The sequence below is a fragment of the Quercus robur genome, chromosome 9 (assembly GCF_932294415.1).
Source record: "Quercus robur chromosome 9, dhQueRobu3.1, whole genome shotgun sequence".
Lineage (NCBI taxonomy): Eukaryota > Viridiplantae > Streptophyta > Magnoliopsida > Fagales > Fagaceae > Quercus > Quercus robur.
In genome coordinates, this window is record NC_065542.1 from 49,709,881 (window position 1) to 49,730,255 (window position 20,375).

General features: G+C 34.7%; 2 protein-coding genes and 1 pseudogene across 2 annotated transcripts; 1 reads left to right on the forward strand and 2 right to left on the reverse strand.

Moving 5' to 3' along the window:
- The first annotated feature begins 660 nt into the window (after nt 1-660).
- Nucleotides 661-1,497, forward strand: LOC126698892 (uncharacterized). Its single transcript, XM_050396395.1, has 2 exons — nt 661-864; nt 980-1,497. Exons 1-2 carry the CDS (start codon nt 857-859, stop codon nt 1,401-1,403), a joined length of 432 nt encoding a protein of 143 aa, XP_050252352.1. The 5' UTR covers nt 661-856; the 3' UTR covers nt 1,404-1,497.
- Nucleotides 1,498-3,756: 2,259 nt separating this feature from the next.
- LOC126701156 (F-box protein PP2-B1-like) lies at nt 3,757-10,708 on the reverse strand (annotated as a pseudogene).
- Nucleotides 10,709-12,260: 1,552 nt separating this feature from the next.
- Nucleotides 12,261-20,369, reverse strand: LOC126701157 (TMV resistance protein N-like). The gene is made up of 5 exons (XM_050399279.1): nt 19,935-20,369; nt 14,461-15,544; nt 14,064-14,339; nt 12,939-13,967; nt 12,261-12,854 (listed from the first exon to the last, which is right to left on the reverse strand). The coding sequence occupies exons 1-5, from the start codon at nt 20,129-20,131 to the stop codon at nt 12,261-12,263; spliced, it is 3,180 nt and encodes a 1,059-aa protein (XP_050255236.1). The 5' UTR covers nt 20,132-20,369.
- Nucleotides 20,370-20,375: the final 6 nt, after the last annotated feature.

The following is a 20,375-nucleotide window of genomic DNA, read 5'->3' on the forward strand; positions in this document are numbered from 1 at the left end:
ATGCTCATGTGAATTATTATATGTGATATTAGCAAATTAGTTATTGGCAATATCCCCCATTTGCTATTATCTAGCACACGCATATATCTGATACCTATAAACAACCTTAACCAGCCAATCTGCACACTGCTGCACTAACTCTTCTGCACTGCGGCATTGCTCCACTTATACTACACTGCTCCAGGCTATAATTATGACTTTAGTACTGCTTTTTTGGGCTCCAACACCATATAGCAACCGTAGCTTGGCATCACAGCAACTTAACAGTTGAAGTTTCATGACACTTGAATCACTTGAACACTATGCACTTGCAATAGGACACTAACAACTAACATTCTCCATTGAGCAGCAGCATACACAGCACACTGCACACACATGAACTCACTACTGTAGTCACTAACACAGCATACAGCAGCAAAGCAGAATCAGGGCACTTACACAGTGGCCTCTCAGCCCAATCAGCAGCATCAATAGCACAGCACCAGCACTAAGCATGATAGTGAGCTAAGCTAATGTCTCATAGTAGACACAACCTTAGCACAACAACATGTTAGGTTCCTAACATCATTGCAGCTGCAAATAATAATATTGATAAGGCCTGCCAATGACAGCTTTGAAGAGAATAAACAAACAACCAATGTGGAAATGAATTCTACTTCTAATTACTTGTGAAAATAAATTCTAATTCTAATTACTTGCCATGTGACACTAATTACTTTCCATGTGACAAAATGACAGACAAAAGTTTATCCCTGTGGAGAACCAGGATCATTGCTGAGATGATGGATACTAGAAAGCTTTCTGAGTGTGAATTGGATGATGTCTACAAGTTCCACAGAAAAGATGTGCGCAGAAAATGATAAGGTAAGTATGGCAACATGTATTTGCATGATAATGTTTTATTTTTTTTTTTCATTTAAGTTTTATGTTATTACATACCACAAAAACTTCTCTTCTCATCTGAGATTATCATTAACAGGACAGTATCCCAGTACTCAAGAGCAGCCAATGATGCATATCGAAGAGGTGATTGTGTTTCCGGTCATCATTACTCATTGATGGCTCAAGAAGCACAATTCGCTGCTAATTGTCTCAACGCTAGGGCAGCCACAGAAATATTCAAATCCGTGAATAGAATGGATGATTTATGGAGATTGGATTTGCATGGTCTTCATGCAAATGAAGCCATTCGAGCTTTGCAATGCCGTCTGCAACAAATTGAACTATCAGGGCAGAGGCCAAAACCATTAGAGGTCATCACAGGTAGAGGTAAACACAGCCGAGGAGCTCCTGTCATTCCAGCAGCTGTGACGAACTACCTTAAGGAATGCAGATACCGTTTCTATGAATTGCGGGCAGGAGCAATAGCAGTTCGGCCCAAGTTTGTAGAGATAAAGTTATGAGATTCTTAGCAAGCCAAACGATTATCTGAGCTGCTGCTAGTTGTGGAGGTCCTTGCTTGAATCATTTATTCTTTGCAAATGATTGTTGCATCTTTGGGAAAGCATCAAGTCTGACTTGTGATGAGATTCTTCGCGTTTTTTACTGTTATGAGAAACTGTCAGGTTGTTAACAGAGCAAAAACCCAAGTTTTCTTCAGTTCAAATGTGCAGAAATCTGACCGTGATTCATTTACAACTCTGTTGGTTGGTCAAGAAACAAACAGTTTTGATCATTATTTGGGGTTCCAGCTTTTATTGGTCACTCTAGACGTGCTGCATTTGAAGGTTTAAAATGTCAAGTATTGCTGAGAAGGAAGTTTTGATAAAGTCTGTCATACAAGCCCATCCCTTCTTATGTGTTTCTCCTAACTCCCTATGAGGTTATGTAAGGAACTCACTTAAATGACGGCTGCTTATTGGTGGGGGCAGAAGCATTCAGAGCTGAAGATGCATTGGGCTAAATGGGACAACTTATGTGTTTCTAAACGCAATGGTGGATTTGGTTTCAGGTAGCTGCAATATTTTAATCTTGCTATGTTGGCTAAGCAAGGGTAGAAATTTTTGAATGATCCAGACTCAATCTTAGCAAGAATTTGGAAGGCCAAATACTATATTCATTATTCTTTCCTTCAAGCCAAGTAGGTCATGCTCCATCGTATACTTGGTGAAGCATATTAGCTGGAAGGAAAATACTGAAATAGAGATTGTGTTGGTGGATTGGAAATGGGGAGACTGTATTTTCAAAGATAGATGGCTTCCTGCTGCTAAATCTCATCGGATACTATCACCTGTAGTTACTTTCATGGTGCGGACTGTTCTTTTTGTTGGAGTCTCTCAGCTCTTCATTCTGAGGCTTCTCCTTAATATGGACCACGATTATGGGGTGATTCCGAAAATGCGACTCACACTGGTCTGGATGGTGCTTCTTCACTAATGAACCAAGTAGTTTCTGAAATTCCTGTTCCAGCAACCGCTACTGATGGTGGTTCTCTGATTGGAGCAGTTGAAAACACTGATGACAGGTGGCTACGGATGATGTTAGGGTACTGAGAATACTCTGGTTGGTTTTTGGGCTCAATATTACTCTGCAACGTATTTTTATGCAAATGAGTTGGAAAATTCTTCTCAGCCTGAGATGAAGCATCCAAAACTTGAAAAAGGAAAAAGATCCCAAGGTTCTGTTTTTATCCAAAACAAACTTCTTGCTATTGCTTTTTCTCTGAATAAGTTGGTCTTTCTGGTGGTCTTGCTTTGTATTGGTCTACAGATGTGGATCTTAGAGTTTCGTCTTATTCTCAGTCTCATGTTGATACTGTTATAAATGATGTTGGAGGTGCTTTGCGCTTTACTGGTTTTTATGGCCAACCAGATTCCTTAAAACATAAGGAGAATAAGTCGCTGTTAAGGCATTGCATGGAATTCAGTCTTTGCCATTGTTATGTGCAGGTGATTGGAAAGAACTCTTGGGGCCTCATGAAACTTTGGAGGTGCTGTTAGACCATCATGGCAATTTAGATCATATAGGAGAGTAATGCAGGATTGTGCTAAGTCTGAGTTGGACTTTAGAGGCTCCCCTCTCACTTGGTGTAACAATGATTTTGATTCTACATGGACTTGTGCTCGCCTTGATAAAGCATTGGCTTCTGCCTCTTGGATTGAGTTGTTTCCTTCTACTGTTGTTGAGCATGTTCCTTCAACTGGTTAAGACCACTCTGTTATTTTTATTCCTCTTGACTCTGGGTTTTGAAATGTCTTGGTTATCTGATCCAAGTTGTGAAGCACTAATTGAGGAGGTGTGGACTTCTGTGAGTGTGATGGGTAGCCCCTTGTATAGAGTTTGTGAACGTTTGTAGGCCTGTAGAAGACATTGGCAGAGACTTCGCTTTGGTAATATTTAAAATCAAATTATTACAGGACAACGAGAACTTTTATGTTAGAGATCACCCTCCCAATCCTGTGATTGGTGTGCAAGCTAACACTTTAAAGAAGCAAATTGAAAACTTTTTGGATAAAGAAGAAACAATGTGGTGCCAGTGCTCAAGGATGAGAGACAATATGAGTAGAGCTTATACACGTCCAACCCCCTTCAACTAGGTGTATCCCTGATATTGCAGTCTCTCTCTCTCTCACACACATGCACGCACGCGCACGCGCGCACACACACACACATGTATAACATTTTATATGAATTGTATTTTTCTCTCGATGAAAATAATCTAGTCATAGTGCAAACAAAAAATTAATCATTTTACTTTACTAATGAATATCTATATATAAAAGAAAAATTATAACAGAAAAAAGTAATTAAAATAGATTAATAAAGCATAGACTTCCATTCAATTTATTGGCAGAAATCCATGCTCCAATTACAACAATAACCAGAGAGACAAAATTTCAAAATCCACCCACGCAGGATGATTTCTGAGATACAGGTGTTAGACATGCTTTTGTCATCTTTGCACTTGGTACAATCACAATGTGCTGTACTAGTGCTATATATCTTGCTTCTAATATTCTTTTCATCACAAGGCTGTCCGATATACCATTCCACATTCTTTGCCTTATCCTCAATCACCTTACTAAATTGAATTAAAACAACAAAATTCCATTAAGGTTTAGCTTTATTTCAATCCCTTGAAGACTGAGGCCACCCTTCCAGTCACCACCTTTGACCTCCAAAATGCTCATTTCAAGATCCCCATGATCTTCTCCTGATCCACTGAAGAACTAACCCAACTCAGTCTCCAGCCACCCATCTACTCTCTCCCTGGGATATTTGAGGCCATCCAGCTCCTTGTTTTCTCTAGGCTGTGGCTATGGTGCTTGAAACACCAGAATGCTGCTGCGGCCACTGTTAAAAACCCAACTCACATTGGTACAATCTGGTATCGCTGCCTCCGCTCTCTTTCTGCATCCAAATAGACAGTCTACTTATGAATTTCACCTCCAACAAGTCCAACCACAGCCTTAATAGGTTGGAATTCAAATACATATCACCCTGTAGTTGTCTTGAACACAAGGTAAGCTGTAGACAGTGTGGCCAGGGACAGCATTCAAGTTTTAATCCTGCCATGGATTTCCAGCCAACACACACTGATAAGCTCCACTGTAGGGAGCCTGTTTAATTTGTGCATGTAATTGAAGAAATAAGGTAATCATATATAGCAAGTATGCTGCCTGAGTGGTTGCCTTCTTTGGCTTAAAAATTAAATTTGACAAAACTTTAAAAAAAAAAAATTGTAATACTAAAAAAATCGTACATAAGTTAAATGAACTCAATAAATTGACACAAAACTCTGTCAACAAATTCTGAGTGCTTATAATAATAGTTACATATTATTATTATTATTATTATTATTATTATTATTTCTAATTATGAGTATAGCTTTATGATCATGTTGTGTGGTTTTTTCTAAGGATGATGATGCAAAAAGTAGGCTTTGGTGAGAGCTGGATCAATTTGGTTCTGTGTGTATCTCTACTGCTACATACTTGGTTTTAATTGATGGTTCTCCAAAAGGTTTTTTCAGTACCAGCAGAGAATTAAGCCAAGGTGACCCTATCTCCCCATATATCTTTCTTCTTTGTGCAGGACTATCAAGCCAAGTAACACAATCTGAGCAATCCAAACGATTATCTGGAGCTGCTGCTAGTTGCAGAGATCCTTGTTTGAATCAATTATTCTTTGCAGACGATTGTGTCATCTTTGGGAAAGCATCACGACTGACTTGTGATGAGATTCTTCGTGTTTTTGACTGTTATGAGAAACTGTCAAGTTGCTAAAAGAGCAAAAACCCAAGTTTTCTTCGGTTCAAATATGCAGAAATCTGACTGTGATTCATTTACAACTCTGTTGGTTAGTCAAGAAACAAAAAGTTTTGGTTGTTATTTGGGGTTCCAGCTTTTATTTGTCACTCTAGACATGCTTCATTTGAAGGTTTAAAATCCCAAGTATTGCTGGGAAGGAAGTTTTGATAAAGTCTGCCATACAAGCCCATCACTTCTTATGTGTTTCTTCGAACTCCCTTTGAGATTATTTAAGGAACTCACTCAAATGACAGCTGCTTAGTGGCGGTGGCAGAAGCATTCAGAGCTGAAGATGCATTGGGCTAAATGGGACAACTTATGTGTTTCTAAACGCAATGGTGGATTGGGTTTCAGGGAGCTGCAATCTTTTAATCTTGCTATGTTGGCTAAGCAAGGGTGGAAATTTTTGAATGATCCAGACTCAATCTTAGCAAGAATCTGGAAGGCCAAATACAAACCTCAGTGTTCTTTCCTTCAGGCCAAGTTGGGTCATGCTCCATCATATACTTGGTGAAGGGTATTAGCTGGAATGAAAATATTGAAATAGGGATTGTTTTGGTGTATTGGAAATGGGGAGACTGTATTTTCAAAGATAAGATGGCTTCCTGCTGTTGAATCTCATCGAATACTATCACCTGTAGTTACTTTCATGGGGCAAAGGACTGTTCTTTTTGTTCAAGTCTCTCGGCTCTTCATTCTGAGGCTTCTCCTTAATATGGACCATGATTATGGGGTGATTTTGAAAATGCAACTCACACTGGTCTGGATGGTGCTTCTTCATCAATGAACCAAGCAGTTTCTGAAATTCCTGTTCCTGTAACCGCTACTGATGGTGGTTCTCTGAGTAGAGCAGTTGAAAACACTGATGACAGGGTGGCTATGGATGATGTCAGGGGTACTGAGAATGTTCTGGTTGTTTTTTGGGCTCACATATTACTTTGCAACCTATTTTTATGCAAATGAGTTGGACAATTCTTCTCAGCCTGAGATGAAGCATCCAAAACTTGAAAAAGGAAAAAGATCCCAAGGTTCTTTTTTATCCGAAACAAACTTCTTGCTATTGATTTTGATGTGAATAAGTTGGTTTTTATGGTGGCCTTGCTTTGTATTGGTCTGCGGATGTGGATCGTACAATTTCATCTTATTCTCAGTCTCATGTTGATACCGTTATAAATGATGTTGAGGTGCTTTCTTTACTGGTTTTTATGGCCAACCAGATTCCTCAAAACATAAGGAGAGTTAATCACTATTAAGGCATTGCATGGAATTCAGTCTTTGTCATTGTTATGTGCAGGTGATTTTAAAGAACTCTTGGGGCCTCATGAAGCTTTGGAGGTGCTGTTAGACCATCATGGCAATTTAAATTATTTAGGAGAGTAATGGAGGACTGTGCTAAGTCTGAGTTGGACTACAGAGGCTCCCCTCTCACTTGGTGTAACAATGATTTTGATTCTACATGTACTTGTGCTTGCCTGGATAGAGCATTGGCTTCTGCCTCTTGGATTGAGATGTTTCCTTCTACTGTTGTTGAGCATGTTCCTTCAACTGGTTCGGACCACTCTGTTATTTTTATTCCTCTTGACTCTGGTCCTTCAACAATATACAAGGAAGCCTTTTAGTTTTGAAATGGCTTAATTTTCTGATCCAAGTTGTGAAGCACTAATTGAGGAGGTGTGGACTTCTGTGAATGTGATGAGCAGCCCCTTGTATAGAGTTTGTGAACGTTTGTAGGCCTGTAGAAGACGTTGGCAGAGACTTGCTTTGGTCATATTTAAAATGAAATTCCTACAGGAGAACAAGAACTTCAGGTTATTGATCATTCTCCCAATCCTGTGATTGGTGTGCAAGCTAACACTCTAAAGAAGCAGATTGAAGACTTTTTGGATAAAGAAGAAACAATGTGGTGCCAGTGCTTGAGGGTGAGAGATGATATGAGTAGAGCTTATACACGTCCAACCCTGTTCATCCAGGTGTATCCCTGATATTGCACTCTCTCTCTCTCTCTCTCTCTCACACACACACACACACACACACGCACATGCATATATAACATTTTATTTGAATTATACTTTTGTCTCGATGAAAATAATCTAGTCACAGTGCAAACAAAAAATTAATCATTTTACTTTACTAATGAATATCTATATATAAAAGAAAAATTATAGCAGAAAAATTAATTAAAATAGATGAATAAAGCATAGACTTCCATTCAATTTATTGGCTGAAATCCATGTTCCAATTACAACAATAAGCAGAGAGACATAAAATTTTAAAATCCACCCACGCAGGATGATTTCTGAGCTACAGGTGTTAGACACGCTTTTGTCATCTTTGCACCTGGTACAAGAACAATGTGCTGTACTAGTGCTATATATCTCGCTCCTAATTTTTTTTTCATCACAAGGCCGTCCGATATGCCATACCACATTCTTTGCCTTTTGCCTTTTCCTCAATCACCTTACTAAATTAAATCAAAACAACAAAATTCTATTAAGGTTTAGCTTTATCTCAATCCCTTGACGAATGAGGCCACCCTTCTAGTCACCAACCTTTGACCTCCAAAACGCTCATTTCAAGTTCCTCATGATCTTCTCCTGATCCTTTGAAGAACTCACCCAACTCAGTCTCCTGCCACCCATCTGCTCTCTTCGGATACTTGAGGCCATCCTGTTCCTCTTTTTCTCTAAGCTGTGGATGTGGTGCGTGAAATCCCATAATGCTGCTGCGGCAGCTGTTAAAAAACCCAACTCGCATTGGTAATATCTGGTATCGCAACCTCCACCCTCTTTCTGCATCCAAATAGACAGACTGCTTATGAATTTCGCCTTCAGCAAGTCCAAGCACGGCCTCAATAGGTTGGAATTCAAATCCATATGACGCTGCAGTTGTCTTGAACTCAAGGTAAGCTGTATACGGTGTGGCCAGGGACAGCATACAAGTGTTAATCCTGCCACAGATTTCGAGCCAACATACACTGGTAAGTTCAGCCACCTTAGGGTACCTGTTTAATTTGTGCATGTAATTGAAGAAATCAGCTAATCATATAGAGCACGTACGCTGCCTGAGTAGTTGCCTTCTTGGGCTTAAAAAATAAATTCAACAAAACTTAAAAAAATAAAAAAAATAACACTTTAAAAAATTGTACATAAGTTAAATGAAACAAATGCTGAGTGCTTATAATAATAGTTACATATTATTATTATTATTGTTGTTGTTGTTTTTAATTATGAGTAAAGCTTTATGAACATATTGAGTGGTCTTTTCCAAGAATGATGGTGCAGAAGTTAGGCTTTGGTGAGAGCTGGATCAATTTGGTTCTGGAGTGTATCTCTACTCCTACATACTTGGTTTTAATCAATGGTTCTCCAAAAGGATTTTTCAGTTCCAGCAGAGGATTATGCCAAGGTGACCTTATCTCCCCATATATCTTTCTTCTTTGGGTAGGACTATCAAGCTGATTAACACAATCTTAGCAAGCCAAACGATTATCTCAAGCTGCCGCTAGTTGTGGAGGTCCTTGTTTGAATCATTTATTCTTTGCAGATGATTGTGTCATCTTTGGGAAAGCATCAAGTCTGACTTGTGATGAGATTCTTCGTGTTTTTGGCTGCTATGAGAAACTATCAGGTCTGGTTTTTAACAGGGCAAAAACCCAAGTTTTCTTCAGTTCAAATGTGCAACAATCTGACTCTGATTTATTTACAACTCTGTTGGTTGATCAAGAAACAAAAATTTTTTATTGTTATTTGGGGTTCCAGCTTTTATTGGTTGCTCTAAACGTGCTGCATTTGAAGACTTAAAATCCCAAGTTTGAAGTAGACTATATGGCTGCAAGGAGAAGAATCTGCCTATTTTTGGGAAGGAAGTCCTGATAAAGTCAGTCATACAAGCCATCCCTTCCTATGTTATGAGTTTCTTCCAACTACTTGTGAGGTTATGCAAGGAACTCACTCAAATGACAGCTGCTTATTGGTGGGGGCAGAAGCATTCAGAACAGAAGATGCATTGGCTATGGGACAACTTATGTGTTTCTGTATGCAATGGTGGACTGGGTTTCGGGGAGCTGCAATATTTTAATCTTGCTATGTTGTCTAAGCAAGGGTGGAAAATTTTGAATGATCCAGACTCAAACTTAGCAAGAATTTGGAAGACCATGTAATATCCTCACTGTTCTTTCCTTCAAGCCAAGTTGGGTCATGCTCCATCATATACTTGGCAAAGTGTATTAGCTGGAAGGAAAATACTGAAACAGGGATTGTGTTGGAGATTGGAAATGGAGAGACTGTATTTTCAAAGAAGATGGCTTCCTACTGCTGAATCTCATCGGATACAATCACCAGAAGTAACTTTCATCCTGAAGCTAAGGTTGCTGAATTGATAGATATGGATACTCATTTCTGGAGGCTTGATCTTTTAAGGCAGTCATTTATGCCTCATGATATTTAGAATGTTCCAAGAGTCCCATATGTTTTAGTATTGTTTGGAGTTGCAGATTGAAGTTCTGGTGCAGGAATCTTTGTCTAAGAAAACCTGGAATCAAGTTCCATGGAGGTTGTCTGAGCTTAATTGGTGGAAGCTAATCCGGTTTTCTACTGGCATTCCTAGACATGCTTTCATCACTTGGCTTGCTATGAGAAACAAATTATCCACTTGGGATAAACTCTTATAGTGGGGCGTACAACGGGATACTTCTGTGAATTCTGCAGAAGTTGTATGGAAAGTAGAGGCCTTTTAATTTTTTAATGCAGTTTGTCAAAAAGAATGTGGAGGAAAGTTATGAAGAGATGCCTCATGGACTCTCCTGAAACAAACTAGAAAAAAAAAGTTGTTGAATGGGGCTGGAATGTTTAAAAGTTAAGAGCCATAAAGCTTCCTTATCTAAGTTAGCAATAGGGGAGTGGTATACCATTTATGAAGTGACAGAAATTCCAGAATTTATGATGGAAATATTTTAAGTGAGGAGAAGTTGAAGAAATGGGAGATCGGTATAAGGATTTCAGCTAGAGGGAATTTCAAAGACTAGCATACATATATCCCTCTGTAATAGCTGGAATAGTATTCCATTATCTTTTCTCCAAGTGAAGCCAGGGAGTCCTTTGTAGTAGTGCTGTGGTATTTCTTGCTACATCTGTTATTTCTCTACTAGGTGATGGTGTGATTGTATTTGATGCCCTAGTAAGAGTCAAGATGTCACTAAGAAAAGCTACTTTAAATTTGACTTGATTTTTTTTCTGCTTTAAATTTGTCTGCATCATGTCCAGTTGTCTTGTTGCTACAACTATGCTGGGTGTGGCTTTGTTCTGAGTGTTTTTCTTAATAACATATATTTCATTCATCCTAAAAAGGAAAACCAAGTCCAAGATAATGTAGGTACACAACTTTGTAAAATTCGATCTACAGGAAAGTTAAATAGAGGAAATAAGTAAATTTGGTATAAATTTCTGCTAACTATTGAAATATCATATACTCTTAATCTGCATAAATAAAGACTAATATATTGAAATTTGATAAAACAACACAATACAACTAAAACAAAAACTATCTATTGAATTAGCCAACCAATTACTAAAAAAAATTATGATTGAAATTTTAATGAATCTATATTTTTTTTCATGTTTATGAAAATCAGATTAGATTAGTTGGTTCAACACTTCAACTGAGAATTGGACTTTCAACCAATCCGATAAAAATTGTAAAAATCAGTGGTACAACCGTAAAAACAGCCAGTTCAATTGATAAAAAACTAAAAGCTGAATCTTTTTTGGTTTTTTGACCGATCCAATTTTTAAAATCATGATTTTGGTATTTTTAAATTAATTTTGATCATAACAATATCTACTAGTCATAATTAATTACAAATTTATTTAATGTTTTCTTTTCCATAAAACTTTGTTAAGAACCGGTATATCCACACATAAAGCAACAACCAAAGTTTTTTTTTTTTTTTTTTTTTTTGAGAAACAAGAACCAAAGAAATTAACAAGTTAAAATTTTAATTTATTTTTTAAAAACTTCGTTGTGGACTGTGGACCTATAGGCTATAGACTATATTATTGATAAAACCTATGTTACTGACAATTACTTATGTATCTGTGTAAAGGAGAGTGTGGTATGTAGGTAAAAAATGGTCCACACCCCATTTTACACAAATAAAACTGAAAACACCACTGTTAGTTTGAACAAAATTTTGCTGGCTTATACGGAGAAGGAGAAAAAGAAATTGTGTGAGAGCTTAACACAAACCATGGAGAGATTTTTCCTCTTCTTTTTTCTTCTGTTTTTTCTTTGATATAAAAATTTATTTTTGATACATTTGAGCTTAATTAATACTCCTACACATTTCAGTAATATATATATATATATATACCTACCCATAAAAAAGATATACCTGTTGGTCCATATATAGGGCCCTTGTTCCAGTTAATGAAAGAAAAAAACCAATTCACATGTGAGAGAGAGAACAAACCTCTAGGACAAAATAGTCCAAATCTTCTTCTTCCGGTCTTGATTTTATGACACAAGAGTGGCATGCATATATTGCATTCTCCTATAAACAACTGTAGTAAATATTAGTAAGGTTAAACTTGTTGCACATAAACTATTTTATATATCCTTAAGTCATAATTTCAGTTGCTTTTGAGAGTGTATTTAAACAGTTTGTGTACAATAAACACTGCTATATTAGTATAAACAGATAACACGAAAAAATAAAATAAAATTAAATTAAATTAAAGAGGAGAAAATGGTTACTTACAAAAAAAAATTGAGCTAAAAAAGTTTAGTAGCTAGCCTCTTTCACTCTCCTCACAATCAGTGCTACCAAGCCTACAATGCATAAATTCCCAATCCCAATTCCGAAACACAGATCGAGTCCTTCAATTAGATTATGGAGTTGAGTCGAGTTGGGTCGAATCTTCTTTGGGTGTAGTGGGCCAGTGGCACGCCTACGTTATTGGAGGGTACCTTCTCTGCTAGGTCCAGTCCCTTCCCCATCATAGTTTAGGTATCTTTTTATGAATTGTCTAGACTGAGACTCTTTTTTTTTTGATAGGGTCTAGTCTGAGACTCGGCTTGAATTTGTTTGAGTTGTTCAATGTCATGCTCGTATACCAAATAGGCGGCGCAATTCCAAACCTCCAATCCTGGACTAGTGGTATTCAAAAAAAAAATAATTTCACTAATTCCATCAGCATCGCCTTTACTCAATGCTTTTTTCAAGTCCCCATTGAAGTGTGGGCAGGGTACATATTCCATCCAAAGGTGATACGGTCCAGGAACATTATATTCACTAAAGAATTTAGGAAATATTTGTAACTCTTCAAAATATTCTTTGTTGACCTCAATAACCCAACGAAGTTTGCATCCTCTAACACCGTATTCGTCAGGTGGATGATGCTGGTTGAATCTAAAAGAAGCGCGCATGAAGATTCCCGCAATTTTGTTACATTCATCTGAATACATTGTTAGAGACACTGAACCCTCCTGATTCCAATTGTCATCTAACTTCACATGCAGTTGTGTATATTCTGAAGCCTCCTCATTTTGCTCTATGAACCATTCCGGAATGTTGACAAGAAATGTCCGTCTGCCTGGTATACAAGGATCCTGAAATATACAAATCACGATGCTTAGAACTTCATAAAAGAGAGAGAGAGAGAAAGAGAGAGAGAGAGAGAGAGAGAGAGAGACCTTAATCAAATCACGTCTTAGCATCATTGAAATCATGTCATAATAGAGTTCCTCCTTTATTTTGAAGCAGTTGACAAGATAAAGCAGCTTCAGAAAATCATATTCTGGTCCTATTGGTATTGTTTCCAGTGATATACACCCGTCCAAATTAATCCCCCTAATATTTAACGGAAGCCATGGCAAAGATTGAAGATCCGTACAATCAAACAAATAAAGTATATCCAAATTAGTTAGTTGAATGATACTTTCAGGAATGCAAACAAAATTATTTGCTGCAAGATTTAATACTTCTAAAGACGACAAGCAACCGATAACATCGGGAATTACCGAAAGATTGCAGTAACCTAGCACTAGTTCGGTCAAAGAGCATAAGCCTGATAAAGTATGTAGGAGCTTATTCAATGATTCAGAATATGATAGCCCTACACATCCCCATAAAATTAGTACTTTGAGCTTTTCCAAGAGACCGATGGAGGAAGGTAGTTCTCTTATAGCAGTACAACTTACATTGAGCTCCTCCAAACCTTTAATATTTCCCAAGCTCTCTGGTAGTTTGTCAACTTTTGAGCAGAAAGACAAATTGAGAGATTTCAAATATGTCAAATGACAACTGGCATCAGGAAGACTTGAAAGATTCCTACATTTACTTAGATCCAAATTAATAAGGACAGTTAAATGCTTCACAAATGCTGGTAGATGTTTTATAGGAGTCTCGCTCAAATCAAGTTTGGATAAATGTGACATATTTTCCACACTCTTTGGAAAATTCTTCAATCTTGAACACCCAGAAAGAATAAAAACTTCAAGAGATTCCATGTTTATCTGGTCTGGAAGGCTTTCAAGGCACTTGCAACCATTCAAATCCAATCGAATAAGCCTTTTGAGATTCCAAAGAGACTTATGAATCCTAGACAAAGTTGTACAACGTTGAAGAATCAATTGCTCAAGATTTGGCACTCCACTGAAGTCCGGAGTCTCAATCAAGTTTTTAGAGTCACTCAAGTCAATGAGTTTTAACTCGTCTGAACTCTATTATAAAACAACAATAAAATGGAGAAAATTAAACCCTTACAGATATAATTTTTGTTTTAAAAAAAAAAGCTTTTGCATTAGTAAAAATCTTACCTTGATTCCTTTCCATAGTCGTTTCATGAGGCTGCAAGGCATAATAAGTTCAACAAGTTCTTTTGGCTCAAAAATTGTTGGCAGAGATTCTGAAGTATATCCATCCCAATGAATATAACGCAACTTACTAGAAAGATAATTGAGACCTTGAGGAAGGTGCACATTACTGATTTTAAGTAATCTCAAGTTTTTCATGTTTGAGAAAGCTTTAGCATTCAAATGTTCCTTATTTTTTGGAGGTGCATTAAGGAATATGCCTGTAACTAAATCTGTTCCCTGGTCATAAAAAACAAATAATAATAATAAGTATACTACGTATAAGATATTAACAAAATCTCACTTGATTAGCATAGATATATACCATCACAAAGTTTAAGATTTTGCATGATCAACTTACTGTGTTTTCTTTGAGTACATGAAAGACATCCTTAATACACCAAACCCTACTGCGTCGACCAGCCTCAATGGATTCACGACAAACAATTTTCCTACCCAAGTCTTGTAGTAAATCATGCATTTGAAGATATCCACATGAGATAGTTATAAGAGACTTTTTAAAAAGGATATCTATATCCTTGTCGAGTTGGTCATGGAGAGCTTGTAGTATATTTGTTTTGTAGTACTCTCTATTAAAGAAACAAGCAATATCCAAAAATAAGTTTTTCTCACTTTCCTCTAGGCCATCAAAACTTATTTTAAGCGCCTCTAGAATATCACTTGGAGGATTTTTTTTAATTCCAGCCAAGGTGCTTTTCCATTGATCTACATTTCTAAGAGGTAGGGAGGAACCCACAACTTCAAGAGCTAAAGGAACACCTTTATCATAATATATAAACTCCTGGGACAACTCTTCATAACCTTCTAAAGGACTGTCATTCTTGAAGGCTTTTCGACTAAAGAGTTTAAGAGCTTCATTATTGTTTAATTCCTCAGTTTGGTATATTTTATCCACTCCAAGATTGATTAAAAGTTGTTGATCTCTGGTTGTAATAATAATTCTACTTCCAGGACCAAACCAATTTTTATCACCTACTAGTGCTTCTAATTGCTTAGGATGATCCACATCATCAAGAATGATTAGAACCTTTTTATGACTTAATCTTTTCCTTATCTCTTCCCTTCCCCAGCGAACATTTGAAAAATCAATGCTCCTTCCAATCAAGATATCAGAAAGCAATTTTTTTTGTAAAGAAACTAGGCCAGGGCCTCTGCCTTGTTCTCTAACATTGGCAAGAAAGCTGTTGCCTTCAAAATGATTAAGAAATCTTCCATGAACAACTTCTACTAAAGTTGTTTTACCCATTCCACCCATTCCCCAAATTCCCATAAGTAGAGTATCTTTCAATCCCATGTCTAATAAATTCTCCAGTTTCTCCATACGAGAGTTTATTCCAACAAGATCACTGGGAACAATTGAGGATGTTGAATTCAATTTACCAAGTATTTCTCCAACAATCTTTTCAATAACTTTTGCTTGATATCTGCATCGAAGATAAGACAATAAGTTTCCATAAAGAGATAAAAGGTTCAACATAATGTACAATATTTAGATTCATTCAATAAAGAAAATAGAATTCTTTTTCTTTCTGAAATAATTAAAATACATTACAAATAGACCGAATAACCTTGTGCTACATATTTGGGCTTCTAGCCCAAGTGTTTGCCTTAAACAATTTTTGTCTTTGCTTTTCAATGCAGTTTTCCAGAAAAGTATAAAATGGTAAGCTATTGTTGGAGGCAAAGAGAGAAACTGCAATCATTAGGTGGATACAATCTATGTAGTGTATTAGCAATCTTGATGAAGAATGGTTGAAAAGTGTCAAACACCTTTAAGTATGAATTAATCCACCTTCAAGAGCTTTTAATAGTGACCAATTTCACGATTCTTTTATTTGTTGTTAGTATTTCTATGATTTTTTTTCATTTGTTGCAAGTATTTCTAGATGATACCAATTTTGTTACAAAAAATTTACAAACTAAAATGAAAATGAGTGTGATTAACATTATTTCAACAACATAATTCTGCCGTTTATCCTCAAAAAAAAAAAATCATAATAAATAAATATTGACATTACTTTTTGTGATTAATGACATGTCAATTAGTAACTTTTTTTTTGGAGTTTAGTTTACCTCCAGTACTTTTTTAACTAGAATATCTTTTATTTTAATAAAAAATTGCCACATCATCCAATAACAACTACTTGACAATGTATATTTTAAATAATAGGAGATATCTAGTTAAAAAAGTATTAGAAGTAAACTAAATTTTTTTTTTTCAATTCAATAGTTGGGGTTAGAGTTTTTTTTTTTTTTTTTTTTTTTTTTTGAGAAATAGGATTAGAGAATTTGAATATTAAAATTTGTACACTCTTTCTTCCTCTTAAAAAAAAATATTGCTTTTTCTAAATGAGTTCTTCTCAACAAAAAAAAAAAAAAAATGTCTTCATTAATTGCAAAAATTACACATTTTTCTAATCATAAATTTCTCAAAAAGATTTGAAGGTTCAACAACATTTTTTTTGGGGTCAAAATCATGATTAAATATTTACTACTTTTCATCTAATTAAGTTTACCTAATTAATATAGTCTTTTTGTTTCCAAAAAAAATAGCATCTTAAATTATTTTAACCTTAAGTTTAAAAATTATCATTTGACAATTACGCACCCTTGATGTGGTGGTCACTCCACAAGTATAAGTACTTGTGAGGTGTGAGGGAGTTTCTCATACATATACACTTAGATTAAATTAGAGTAGAAATTCTATCTTGTATAAAAATAAAAATAAAAAATAAAAATTATTATTAGGATCGAATAATTTTGTAGGCCCAGTCACTTTAGTCTTTCCATCTATTGTTGCTAAGACAACCTTGTTCATATCCTTACATATATATATATATATATATGGAGAAGAGTGTTAATATCCTTAATTAATACGACATTGTTTCATCAATTTTAGCATTAAAAATTTATTTAAATATTATTGTATTAATTTAACTAAATTAAAGAAAATGAAAAAACGAATATATTAATTACACAGTCCCTGGACTCGTAAAGTAACTTTGTTATCGCCAAAAGGAAAACTCCATTTGTTCCGACGGCCCAGTCAGTGCAACCAAAATCTGAAGAGCCCCATGAGAGAGAAAGAGAGAGAGAGATGATTTAAAATTTTTTTTAAAAAAAAAAATTTAATAAAGTTTAGTTACAAAACTGGTTGTAACTTAAAACTACAACCTTACTCAATAAAAATAGACACATGTCATGATCGTAACGGGTCTGCACTAGACAAAAACCGCGCCCTTTTAAAAATCTAACCATTGAATTGTATGTTCCTTACCCTGTTAATATACATGTCAAATTTAAAATTAATCGGATATTATTTACTATATAATCTATAAAGTTATATTTTATAGATAATTTTAAACTACAAAAACTTGCAATTTAAACAATTTATTAATGATATAGCAATCGATCTTCAATTTTCTAAAAATTTTGCAAGAAAAGAGGATATAACAAAAAAAATTTAATCCAATGATAGATTTGTCAAAATTTACATCTAATAAAAAGATATTGAATAATGTTGTAACTTAAAGTTACAACTAATTTTGTAACTAAACTTTGTTAAAAAAAATTATTATTTAATTGTTTTATTTTGAAGATTAGATATTTGGAGGTGGAGATTTTTATTTGTGGTTGGTTTTCTCCGAAGGACTCAGTCTCAGATTTTTGTTCTAATTTGATTTGAAAAGATAAGAGAACGAGATACAAGTTTTGACTGCACCCAAATCTGACCTCAGATAAGGATTATTTTTTATTTTTTTGTAATGTTGTTAATTTTTTTATGAAATAATTTGGTTAAATTGGTATAAATTGTTATATTTACTTTTAAATAGCAAAACTAGGGTAAGGAGAAAACATACCATCTATCCGCTATATGGGGTGGATGTCTTGCAATATGTGGGCCCCACCAATTTGTGAGGCCTACGTGTTATTAGAGGGTTGCTGCATACATTGGATGCGTGCAGGTAAAACTTTCTCCATAATAAGGGTTTGAACAAAACAATTCTCACAACAATGATTGGAAGAACTTTTTTTTTTTTTTTTTGGGTGGAGAAAAATGATTGGAAGAACTTAATATACTGAAATGACAATTTAACAAAGTTATTAGATGTAAACTGAATTTTTGACCATTTATTTTCACTATAATATTGTTTAGAGAGAGTGAGAGAATTGCAAGAACTACCTTAAAACAACTCAAGCTATTTAAAAAAAATAAATAAGTAAATAAATAAAGAGTGCTGTCGTGTTAGTGCAAAAGGCTCTATGAGAGTTAAGGCTTTTTTTTTTACCTTAAACAAAATGAAATTAATTAATAATAGTTAAATTACAAACTACATCCCTAAAATTTAGGGATGTTTGGATTTTACACTTTAAAGTTTCAAAATAAGAATTTTATTCTCTAAAATTCTATTCTATTTGCATTAGTAGTACTTTTATCCATATTTTTCATTAAGTGCCACGTAAACTTGTAACACGTGTTTAGTTTATTCAATAAAATGATGTCATGTCATCTTTATTATACCATGTTATTTTTAATTATTTAATTTTAATAAACTACAAAATTATGTGGCATTATTTTATTAGATAAACTAACCTCCCGTAACAAATTTACGTGACATTTAAAAGAAAATATAGATGGAGGGCTGTTGAGACCATCGGAATAGAACTTCAAAAGGTAAAATCCAAATTTTGAAATTTTTGAGTGTAAAATTCAAACACTCTCAAATTTTGGAAGTTTAGTTTACAGTTTAGCCATTAAAAATTTAGTGATGAGGAGATTAAAAGTTTTTTTTGAAAATAAATAAGACAATTAGGGAAGAAACTTATATATTTTTCCTATAGCATGATATGGAAGAGTTATACTGCGGTGTGAAAGATGTGTGACAAGACTTAGCCATTGGTTGCAAAAGCAAAGTTTAAAATAAATAAATAAATAAAACTTATATTGTCATCGTCTTCTTTTTTTTTTAGAGGTATTGTCATCGTCTTCTAAACGTTGTGTAACGAAGGATAAGGTCATAAGGATACCTCTAACTGTCGTGATAACATAGAACGAAGTCACTTTAATAGTTAATTGGTTAAAAAATTAGGAATTGGAACAACATTGTAGGTTGTAGAACATTATAAAATAAATAAATTAAAAAAAGTACAAAAAATTTAATTTTGGGTCCAAAACTTCAATATACTTAAATTTTTTAAATATTTATAATTGCATTTAAAATAAAATAAAAAAAATCAAGCCTAGTGGGGCTACGGCTCCCTTGACCTCTTTGTGACTCCACCATTGAATCATCAAGAGTATCTAATACTGTAATGTTTAGTTGAAGCATTCGTCTATTACATACTTGACAAATAAATTTTTTATTTATACTTTTATATATATATATATATATTGTGTCAAATAAAATTTTAAAGTCTCACAATTTTATATATCATTAATATATATTATTAATTAAATTTATGCTATAATCTATATTTGAACCCTCCAATATTTACTCAAAAAAAAAAACCCTCCAATAAAATTTTGACATATTATATTTTCTTTAAATGTTATAATATATAGTTTCGTCTATTAATGCAATCATTATAAATATTTAATGCTAGAATATATAGTTTAATATATCTACAAGCATTTTTTGAAGAATAATATACCAACAAACATGATTATAATAATTATCTTTTAATAATTATTATAATCATCGAAATTTCAATTTTAAACAACCAATATTTTTATTAAAAAATCATATTAATATTAAAAGGTTGGCACTAAAGAACAAAAACATTATTCAGGATACAAAACAAAAGAAAACTTACTGATCCCGTAAATCCCATCCAGCAGCATTAGCAACTTTTGTCAAAGCAACTCTCCATTTTTCCACATCTGCAATAGTCTCTTTGAAACGCTCTTCATGTTTAGCAAATGCTTCAGCAAAAGTCCCCGTCTGATTCCTCACATCACTAGGATCCACATAGTGGAAAACCGGTAAAACTGTCAGCTTCTTCATTTCCATGCACTCAACGATGTCTGCTAGTTCAGTCAAGCACCAACTCGACGAAGCATAGTCATTTGAGAGAATAACGATAGCAAAATCTTGATTTTTTTATTGCTTTAGAAAGCTCTTCATTAATGAATGTTCCTCGCTCGAGCTGTTCATCATCTCTAAATGTATATATGCTTTTTTTATTCAAAGCAGTGTATAGATGATCTGTAAAAGTTTTGCGGGTCTCGGCCCCTCTGAAACTGAGAAAGGCATC

Coding starts and splice junctions, on each gene's coding strand:
- LOC126701157 (XM_050399279.1), bottom strand. CDS start 20,131: ATGGAAATGAAGAAGCTGACAGTTTTACCGGTTTTCCACTATGTGGAT. Junction 15,545..19,934: donor GGATGGGATTTACGGGATCA/GTAAGTTTTCTT, acceptor TCTTCGATGCAG/ATATCAAGCAAAAGTTATTG. Junction 12,855..12,938: donor TAAGACGTGATTTGATTAAG/GTCTCTCTCTCT, acceptor TGTATATTTCAG/GATCCTTGTATACCAGGCAG.